The 11140-nt window shown below is 41.8% G+C and overlaps 1 protein-coding gene across 1 annotated transcript; it reads left to right on the top strand.

Annotated features, from left to right (window-relative positions):
• Positions 1-9404: 9404 nt before the first annotated feature.
• On the top strand, positions 9405-10126 carry LOC130283999 (gamma-crystallin-3-like). Its single transcript, XM_056533859.1, has 2 exons — positions 9405-9659; positions 9851-10126. The coding sequence occupies exons 1-2, from the start codon at positions 9405-9407 to the stop codon at positions 10124-10126; spliced, it is 531 nt and encodes a 176-aa protein (XP_056389834.1).
• The last annotated feature ends 1014 nt before the right edge of the window (positions 10127-11140 follow it).

Here is an 11140-nt window from a genome sequence, read left to right as displayed (position 1 = left end):
ACTACCAACTTCTCCTCCTTATCTCCTCTAAGATTAGTAGAAAAGCAATAGTAAAAAAGCAAACTGCCCACCTCTTTCCTCAGCCCAGGTCAGTAATTTCGTACTAAAAGCAGAACAGGGTAAAAGCCTGTATCCTCTCTTCTCATGAGGTGGCCACCGCAATTTCTTAACGTTCATATTCTAACTGGCCTTTTGCTTTACCTCTTCTTTTCCAGAAGTTCCGCCATCCCCCCCCCTTCCTTTAGCAAAGTTCTCAGCAAGTTTCATAAACTTACATTTCACATGGCATTCTTGTGTCCCACTTCCCCGGCAACCGTACGGTCACCGCTTACACCCCGCCATGACGGACCCAGCATACTCCAAGGCCGATCCTGAGCAGCTGCGTCACTAAGTACCCCGAGATCCCGTATCTTGCGAAATCTTGGGTGCGGTGATAGGTGTTAGGAGAGGCGGAGAGCAGGGGGAAGGGAGGGGGGAGGCCAGGGAGGGGATTGAGAGGACAAACAGCCGGGTGGAATTGTAAATACCACATCCATCCATCGGGTCAGTTCTAATTCCACTCCCGGTGTCATGTTGACAATCAATGTTTCATTCTCCTCTCACAGGGTCCCACTCAGTCCACGGCATGATCAAAACACCTGCACTCCCCGGCAAGGGATGCAGGAGAGGCTCCATCATTTTCTCCTACGATCCGTGTAGAGGGTGGGCAGTCAAGGGGGGTAAGGCTGACGGCTCACGTCATCCCGTCACGGCCACCCTGTTCCAACAAGGCCGCGACTTCAGCAATTCATTGGTGGAGTCATGTTTTGGGCTGGAATCATGGGAATCATGGGTCTGCCCCTTTAGGGTCCCCAAAGGTGTAAAGATGACCTCTGCATAGTATGTGGAGTTTCTGACTGACCACTTTATTCCCTAGTACAGAAGAAAGAACTATGCGTTCCATAATAAAATCATCTTCATGCATGACAATGCACTGTCTCATGCTTCAAAGAATACCACTGCATCAGTGGCTTCCTTCCTCCCCTGACCTCAATCTTTTTGAGAACCTTTGGAGCATCCTCAGGCAAAAGATGTATGAGAGTGGGAGGCAGTTTACATCCAAACAGCAGCTCTGTGAGGCTATTCTGACATCTTGCAAACAAATTAAAGCAGACATTGTCCAAAAACTCAAAAGTTCAATGGATGCAAGACTTGTGAAGCTGCTATCAAATAAGGAGTCCTACGTTAAAATGTAACATGACCTGTTTTTGTTTTAAAAGTTAAAATGTTAAAAGTTTGATTGAAATAGCTTTTGAGTTCAGTAAATATGTTGCAAACACAACAACTGACAATTTTGAGTTCTTTACAACCTATAAAGTGTTTTGAAACTTACTATGTGTGATAATTTGTAACAGTGCATTGTAAGTTTTTAATGTTTAAAAAAATACTTTTATCATTAGGAGGTTTATTTAATAAAATTTGAATTGTACTCTTAATAGTTGATAATATGAGAATTATGCTGACTGTTATTTACATCAATTATTTAGGTAAATGAGAAAAATATAATTTGCATAATAATTTGGAACAGGGTGTATAGTACAGTATGCAGTGGTGGACTGCTATGAATTATAGTAGTCTGCCAACAGCAGGGGATGGCAGACTGGTAAGAGTTGTTGTAGACAGTGAACAGCAGGCAGTGGTGGACTGGTGGGAGTTGTAGTAGACATCAGACAGCAGGCAGTTGTGGACTGGTGGGAGTTGTAGTAGGTAGCAGACAGAAGGAGATGGAGATGTGGGACTGGTAAAAGTTGTAGTATCCAGCGAACAGCAGGCAGTGGTGGACTGGTAGGAATAGTAGAAACCAGCAGACAGCAGGAGATGCCAGACTGACGGGAGTTGAAGTAGTCAGAGGACAGCAGGTATTGATAGACTGCTGGAGGGGGCTGGGGTGGAAGATTCCCAGTGGCTGACCCACCCTGCAATCACACATCCTATCCCCTATCCTTTCTTAGATATTTTACATAATATTGCCTAGCTAGGTGCTTTAAATTAATAGAAAAAAGGAAATGTAAAAACAATGGTGTCCTTCACAAAATAGTACTTCAAATTCTTTTTGTGGGAAAAACAAAAATATATATATATTGTAAAAATTACAACAAGGTTATAATTACTGTCGAATATGTCTCCATATGTATGTAGACATTTTGATATTTCTGTATAGACAAAACATTTGGCTGCTGCATTTTTAGCCAGCTAACAGCAGGCAAAGAACTATATACATTAAGGTGGTTAGTAGGACAGGATTTTTAGAGCCACATAGTAATATAGTAAGTACTACAAGTTCATTAAAGGGTAGCTCCCACCATCCTATTTTTTTTTTTTGCTAGCATGTCCCCCCCCCCCCCCCCCGCTACAGCACTAGCCCGTTTCCTCCTCCCTCCCCCCCCCCCCCGCCGCCCCGCATACCCCGCTCCCTCATTACACTTGCAGTTACTGCAGAGTCCGTCAGCGGGCGTGCAGGGACAGCTGCGGCAACGAGGAGGCGATGTGCAGGAGGACATTAGCCGGGGAGCCAATGCGCCCGCTCCCGCCTGTCTGATTGACAGGCAGGGAGCGAGTGCAGCCTAACTCCAAAATCAGCCCTTTTTCAGTGGCCGGTTTTTAAATGTAAATTAAACCTTTTTAATGAAAAATAAATAATAATAATAGTATATTAGAGATATGTTGTTGTACATAAGTACTACAACATATCAAAAAATAAAGTTGGTGACAGTGCCCATTTAAAGCTTCCTTTCAACAATTGTACCTACTAACTGACAGCAAAAAACCCAAGACTTAACAATTGTATTACTATCCAACACAGTTTTTACATCATATATGAAAAAAGCAAAATTGAGAGTAAGCACATACACGCAATAGATGTGAATGCAGAGTAGACAAAAGGCCCATATGTTTTCTATAGTGAACAGATAAAAGGTCAGGTGGACACACATGCAGACATCAGCAGTCCACATATATAAAAGGATTTGTTCCCCCACACAGATACAGCTCACAGCTTCTCTATCTGACTCCCAGGCAAGATGGTCAAGGTAAGTTATGTAGAATTATAAATGGGGAGAACTTAAAGGGGTAATCCGGTGAAAAACTTTTTTTTTTTTTTAAATCAACTGGTCCCAGAAAGTTAAACAGATTTGTAAATTACTTCTATTAAAAAATCTTAATCCTTCCTGTACTTATTAGCTGCTGAATACTACAGCGGAAATTCTTTTATTTTTGAAACACAGAGCTGTCTGCTGACATCATGAGCACAGTGCTCTCTGCTGACATTTCTGTCCATTTTAGGAACTATCCAGAACAGCATATGTTTGCTATGGGGATTTCCTTTTACTCTGGACAGTTCCTAAAATGGACAGAGATGTTAGCAGAGAGTACTGTGCTCATGATGTCAGCAGACAGCTCTGTGTTTCAAACGGAAAAGAATTTCCACTGTAGTATTCAGCAGCTAATAAGTACAGGAAGATTTAAGATTGTTTCATAGAAGTAATTTATAAATCTGTTTAGCTTTCTGTCACCAGTTGATTTAAAAAAAATAAAAAAAAGTTTTACACCGGAGTGGCCCTTTAAGCAGTTTATGTATTTTTGTATTTCAATTATGACTTTGTTAAACTATTGATAAAATGGTTACATTTATTGGTGGTCAACAAGGATCATTGTATGTAAAACACAGTGAATCCGACCCAGAAAACCATTTTTGTTGATTTGTAGTTCAATTACAGAGGTCATCTCTAAAGTGTCCCCCTTTAAAACAAACACCTCTCATTCTGACCAGTGACTACCCTTTTGGAATAGTGTCTTTGCTGGGTCCCCCTCATAAAATCATATGTCACTTGACTATTGCATTGCTATGTACCATGAAATTAAAGACATTGCAGGCTAGGAATTCCATGGAGAGGACAAGAAAAAGGCAGGGAAGTTAACCCCTTAAGGACCGAGCCCTTTTTCACCTTAAGGACCAGAGCATTTTTTGAACATCTGACCACTGTCACTTTAAACATTAATAACTCTGGAATGCTTTTAGTTATCATTCTGATTTCGAGATTGTTTTTTCGTGACATATTCTACTTTAACTTAGTGGTAAAATTTTATGGTAACTTGCATCCTTTCTTGGTGAAAAATCCCCAAATTTGATGAAAAAAATGAAAATTTAGCATTTTTCTAACTTTGAAGCTCTCTGCTTGTAAGGAAAATGGATATTCAAAATAATTTTTTTTTTTGGGTTCACATATACAATATGTATACTTTATGTTTGCATCATAAAATTTATGAGTTTTTACTTTTGGAAGACACCAGAGGGCTTCAAAGTTCAGCAGCAATTTAGAAATTTTTCACAAAATTTTCAAACTCACTATTTTTTAGGGACCAGTTCAGTTTTGAAGTGGATTTGAAGGGTCTTCATATTAGAAATAAACCATAAATGACCCCATTATAAAAACTGCACCCCCCAAAGTATTCAAAATGACATTTAGTCAGCGTTTTAACCCTTTAGGTGTTTCACAGGAATAGCAGCAAAGTAAAGGAGAAAATTCACAATCTTCATTTTTTACACTCGCATGTTCTTGTAGACCCAATTTTTGAATTTTTGCAAGGGGTAAAAAGGAGAAAATTTTTACTTGAAACCCAATTTCTCTCGAGTAAGCACATACCTCATATGTCTATGTTAATTGTTCAGTGGGCGCAGTAGAGGGCTCAGAAGGGAAGGAGCGACAAATGGTTTTTGGGGGGCATGTCACCTTTAGGAAGCCCCTATGGTGCCAGGACAGCAAAAAAAAACACATGGCATACCATTTTGGAAACTAGACCCCTCAGGGAACGTAACAAGGGGTAAAGTGAACCTTAATACCCTACAGGTGATTCACGACTTTTGCATATGTAAAAAAAAATTATTTTTTTTACCTAAAATACTTGGTTTCCCAAAAATGTTACATTTTTAAAAAAAGGGTAATAGCAGAAAATACCCCCAAAATTTGAAACCCAATTTCTCCCGATTCAGAAAACACCCCATATGGGGGTGAAAATTGCTCTGCTGGCGCACTACAGGTCTCAGAAGAGAAGGAGTCACATTTGGCTTTTTGAAAGCAAATTTTGCTCTGGGGGCATGCCGCATTTAGGAAGCCCCTATGGTGCCAGGACAGCAAAAAAAACAAAACATGGCATACCATTTTGGAAACTATACCCCTCGCCGAACGTAACAAGGGGTTAAGTGAACCTTTATACCCCACAGGTGTTTCATGACTTTTGTATATGTAAAAACAAAAAAAAAATTTTTACCTAAAATGCTTGTTTTCCCAAAAATTTTTACATTTTTAAAAAGGGTAATAGCAGAAAATACCCCCCAAAATTTGTAAAATTTGCATATGTAAAAACAAAAATGCTTTTTTACCTAAAATGCTTGTTTTCCCAAAATTTTTACATTTTTGAAAAGGGTAATAGCACAAAACACCCCCCAAAATTTGAAGACCAATTTCTCCCTATTCAGAAAACATCCCATATGGGGGTGAAAATTGCTCTGCTGGCGCACTACAGGTCTCAGAAGAGAAGGAGTCACATTTGGCTTTTTGAAAGCAAATTTTGCTCTGGGGGCATGCCGCATTTAGGAAGCCCCTATGGTGCAAGAACAGCAAAAAAACACATGGCATACCATTTTGGAAACTAGACCCCTCGGGGAACGTAACAAGGGTTAATGTGCGCCTTAATACCCTACAGGTGTTTCACGACTTTTGCATATGTAAAAACAAAAATGCTTTTTTACCTAAAATGCTTGTTTTCCCAAAATTTTTACATTTTTGAAAAGGGTAATAGCACAAAACACCCCCCAAAATTTGAAGACCAATTTCTCCCTATTCAGAAAACACCCCATATGGGGGTGAAAAGTGCTCTGCTGGCGCACTACAGGTCTCAGAAGAGAAGGAGTCACATTTGGCTTTTTGAAAGCAAATTTTGCTCTGGGGGCATGCCGCATTTAGGAAGCCCCTATGGTGCCAGGACAGCAAAAAAAACAAAACATGGCATACCATTTTGGAAACTAGACCCCTCGCCGAACGTAACAAGGGGTTAAGTGAACCTTTATACCCCACAGGTGTTTCATGACTTTTGTATATGTAAAAACAAAAATTTTTTTTTTACCTAAAATGCTTGTTTTCCCAAAAATTTTACATTTTTAAAAAGGGTAATAGCAGAAAATACCCCCCAAAATTTGTAACACAATTTCTTCCGAGTACGGCGATATCCCATATGTGACCCTTAACTGTTGCCTTGAAATACGACAGGGCTCCAAAGTGAGAGCGCCATGCGCATTTGAGGCCTAAATTAGGGACTTGCATAGGGGTGGACATAGGGGTATTCTACACCAGTGATTCCCAAACAGGGGGCCTCCAGCTGTTGCAAAACTCCCAGCATGCCTAGACAGTCAGTGGCTATCTGGCAATACTGGGAGTAGTTGTTTTGCAACAGCTGGAGGCTCCGTTCTGGAAACAGTGGCGTACCAGACGTTTTTCATTTTTATTGGGGAGGGGAGGGGGGTTGCATAGGGGTATGTGTATATGTAGTGTTTTTTACTTTTTATTTTATTGTGTGTTAGTGTAGTGTAGTGTTTTTAAGGTACAGTCACATGGGCGGGGGTTAACAGTAGTTTCTCGCTGGCAGCTTGAGCTGCGGCAGAAAATTTGTCGCAGCTCAAACCTGCAGCCGGATACTTACTGTAATCCTCCTCCCATTTGAGTGTACCCTGTACGTTCACATTGGGGGGGGGGCATCCAGCTGTTGCAAAACTACAACTCCCAACATGTACGGTCTATCAGTGCATGCTGGGAGATGTAGTTTTGCAACCGCTGGAGGCTCCGTTTTGGAAACAGTGACGTACCAGACGTTTTCATTTTTATTGGGGAGGGGGGCTGTGTAGGGGTATGTGTATATGTAGGGTTTTTTTACTTTTTATTTTATTTTGTGTTAGTGTAGTGTAGTGTTTTTAGGGTACAGTCGCATGGGCGGGGGGTTCACAGTAGTTTCTCGCTGGCAGTTTGAGCTGCGGCAGAAAATTTGCCGCAGCTCAAACTTGCAGCCGGATACTTACTGTAATCCTCCGCCCATGTGAGTGTACCCTGTACGCCCAATTTGGGGGGGGGGGACGAAACATCCAGCTGTTGCAAAACTACAACTCCCAGCATGTACGGTCTATCAGTGCATGCTAAGAGTTGTAGTTTTGCAACAGCTGGAGACACACAGGTTGTGAAACACCGAGTTTGGTAATAAATTCAGTGTTTTGCAACCAGTGTGCCTTCAGCTGTTGCAAAAGCTACAACCCCCAGCATGTATGGACAGCGGAAGGGCATACTACTTTGGCTGGGGATGATGGGGATTGTAGTTATGCAACAGTTGGAGACACACTGGTTTGCTACTTAACTCAGTGTGCCTTCAGCTGTTGCAAAACTACAACTCTCAGCAGTCACTGACAGCCAACGGGCATGCTGGGAGTTGTAGTTATGCAACCACCGGATGCACCACTACAACTCCCAGCATGCACTTTAGCTGATTGTGCAAGCTGGGAGTTGTAGTTATACAACAGCTGAAGGTACACTTTTCCATAGAAAAATATGCCTCCAGCTGTTGCAAAACTACAAGTCCCAGCATGCCCATAAGGGCATGCTGGGAGTTGTGGTGGTCTGCCTCCTGCATTTGCATAACTACAGCTCCCAGCATGCCCTTTTTGCATGCTGGGAGCTGTTGCTAAGCAACAGCAGGAGGCTGTCACTCACCTCCAACGATCCAGCCGCATCAGGTCAGTCCCTCGCCGCCACCGTTGCTCCTGGGACCCCGATCCCCGGCGTCCCTGTTGGGATCGGGGCCCCAGGAGCAACGGCGGCGGGTCGTCTTCCCACACCCGCTCACGTCCTCCAGAAGAGGGGCGGAGCGGGTTGCGGGAGTGACACCCGCAGCAGGCGCCCTGATTGGTCGGCCGGTAATCTGGCCGACGAATCAGGGCGATCGTGAGGTGGCACCAGTGCCACCTCACCCCTGCTAGCTATGGCTCTGACGGCCCCGATCAGCCAGTAATTCCTGGTCATCGGGTCACTGGAGACGCGATTGACCCGGAATCCGCCGCAGATCGCTGGACTGAATTGTCGCCGACATGTGGGGACATAATGACCCCCCTGGGCAATATGCCGGGATGCCTGCTGAACGATTTCAGCAGGCATCCGGCCCCGGCTCCCCTCCGGCTAGCGGCGGGGGCCGGAAATGCTCAGGGCGTATGCATACGCCCTCGGTCCTTAAGGACTTGGAAACGGGGGCGTATGGATACGCCCTATGTCCTTAAGGGGTTAAGGAAGCTGCCAACATTTTTATCCTTATACTTTTTCATCTTAGCTCTAATAAATCCTCTAAATGTAACAAAGGTAAGTAAGGTGCAACTTACTAGAGGCAGGAAGAGAGCAGAGTAGACTGCACACTCATGTACTACTCACTGCAAAGTCTGCCACTAGCTGGTGTGGTAGGAACCTCCATTTAAAGGAAACTAAGTTAGCAATGATTTCAATAATATAAGAGGAAGCTATGTTAGGCCCGGTTTATACACAGTTTTTTTCTGCTGTTTTTTGGAAAAATGCCACAGCAGAATTTGAGCCAAAGCCAGTGTATTCAAAAGAAATGGGAAAATAAAGAAAGGACTTATACTTCTCCTTCCTTTTGAATCCACTTCTGACTTTGGCTCAAAAAATGCAGTGGCAGTTTCCCAAAAACACCCCAGAAAGAAAGTGGTGTTAAAACCTAGCCTCAGAGGTAGGGGACAGGACAGCCATACTAGCATTCTATATACTTTTTTCAATAGGACACCCCTAAAAATGCAGTAAAAATGTTTTTCAAATATCATTCAAAGCTTATTTTTACCCATTGTGCTGTGCTTAATGCATTTGAAAAATCAAAAGGGCCATCCTATGATCTTTTTGTTTCATTTACACTTTAATTTTCACTACACCTTTTTTGTGATTTGGTTTGTATTTGGTTGCATTACTAAGCATATTGTACGGTAAGCCTCTAGGTGATATGTCTGGTATAACAATACTTACCTGCTCCCCTCTACTGTCTGTAAACAGACCAAATATCAGTCCAAGACTTGCCAGCCATAGACAGGAGGGGGAGAGGTTGAGTGTGTTTACCCCTGAGAGGAGCAGGCACTCCTGTCATTTTGATGTTGTCCTGATGAGGTAGTTTTCACTGGAGATACATTTCTTAGTTGTATCTGTCAATCTTTTTATGTCCCTCTGCTAACTGAAGGGCTGATAAAAATGTCTCCCCATGTGAATATGAAAAAAGGATGATGTAGATTTAGCCAGCTTTAATATTTTATCCAAGAAACTAATGCAAAGAAAATTATGTTTCTACAGATTATCTTTTACGAGGACAAAAACTTCCAGGGTCGCTCTTATGAGTGCAACTCTGATTCTTCCGATCTGTCTTCATACTTCAATCGTTGTAATTCTATCCGAGTAGAGAATGGAAACTGGATCCTGTATGAGCAACCCAACTACCGTGGGCACCAGTACTTCTTAAGGAAAGGAGAATATCCTGACTTCCAGCAATGGATGGGCTACAATGACTCCATCAGATCATGCCGTTTAACTCCACAGGTACAAACTATTTAAAAAAATGTAAACCTTTTTTTTTTGTTTTGTTATAATGTTGGGTTCATTATCTTTTCTTCTATCAGCTTTTACATGCAATGTACAACATAACTTTGACTATAGTACAGGACTTTATAAATTGGAATTATGTTTTTCATCATTGAATATTTTATCATGATTTGTCTTTTTTACTTTAGCATCGTGGGCCATATAGACTGAGGGTTTATGAAAAGGAAGACTTTAAAGGTCAGATGATGGAGTTCACTGAAGACTGTCCTCATGTGTATGAGCAATTCCGCTACAACAACATCAACTCCTGCCATGTGCATGATGGATACTGGATGTTCTATGAGGAGCCCAACTATAGAGGACGTCAATATTACCTGAAGCCTGGAGAGTACAGGAGATACAGTGACTGGGGAGCATCTAATCCAAGAATTGGTTCCTTTAGACGAGTTCAGCATCTGTATTAAGAATAACATTATTGTAATTCAATTTCATAAAAGACAATAAAATTTACAGTTGTATTAATAACTTGGAATTTTATTTAGTTTTACATTCAGCAAAATATTTTCACTACTAATTAAAATTATTAAAATTAATAAACACATACAATTCAAAAATTCACAGTTTTCCATTGGCACATCCATAAAACGTTTAGTTTTTTTTGTTTGTTTGTTTTTATGTGTATTTATTTATTTATTTATTTTTGCACCACTCATTGTTCTTTGTAACGAACTTGGAATCTTTTACAAAAAATGTTGTGGGGTAGAGTAAACAATAATGAGATTCTGCCATTGTGTTTTTGAGTTTCAAAGTTTTAGAAATAAAATCTAAAGGTCTGTAGGTCATTTTGATTTCAATAATAAGAAACTATTTTTTGTTAAGTTTTAATTATATTGTTTTTTATAGCCATATATTTTTTTTTTCTTTTGATGGACTTGTGCATTTTTTTTAAACCTTTTTATATGCAATTCTAGGCACTGGTTGTTATTTTATGGCCTTCTCTGTGCAGAATAAACAACATGACATTTTTATAGTTCAGACTTTTAACCCCTTAAAGGGGTACTCCGTCCCTACACATCTTATCCACGATCCAAAGGAGCCCCGGGATTGCTGCTGCGGCACTGCGCTATCATTACTGCACAGAGCAAGTTCGCTCTGTGCGTAATGACAGGCAATACAGGGGGAAGAGTAGCGTGACATCATGGCTCCGCCCCTCGTGACATCACAGCCCGTCCCCTTAATGCAAGTCTATGGCAGGGGGCGTGAGGAGGCGCCACGCCCCCTCCCATAGACTTGTATTGAGGGGCCGGGACGTGACGTCACGAGGGGCGTATCCGTGGCGTAACGATGCTCCTGCCCCTGTATTGCCCGTCATTACATGCAGAGCGAACTCGCTCTGTGCAGTAATGCTAGTGCGGTGCCATAGCGGCAATCCCGGGGTTCCTCAGCAGTGGAACCGTGGCAATTTGACATCTTATCCC

This window comes from Hyla sarda, chromosome 8 (genome assembly GCF_029499605.1).
Source record: "Hyla sarda isolate aHylSar1 chromosome 8, aHylSar1.hap1, whole genome shotgun sequence".
NCBI lineage: Eukaryota > Metazoa > Chordata > Amphibia > Anura > Hylidae > Hyla > Hyla sarda.
This window is presented reverse-complemented; position numbering and strand designations above follow the sequence as displayed.

What these genes read in the sequence shown, in the direction of transcription:
- LOC130283999 (XM_056533859.1), top strand. Translation starts at nt 9,405, where the DNA reads ATGTTTCTACAGATTATCTTTTACGAGGACAAAAACTTCCAGGGTCGC. An exon ending in CATGCCGTTTAACTCCACAG is followed by an intron (nt 9,660 to 9,850) that starts GTACAAACTATT and finishes TTTTTACTTTAG; the next exon opens with CATCGTGGGCCATATAGACT.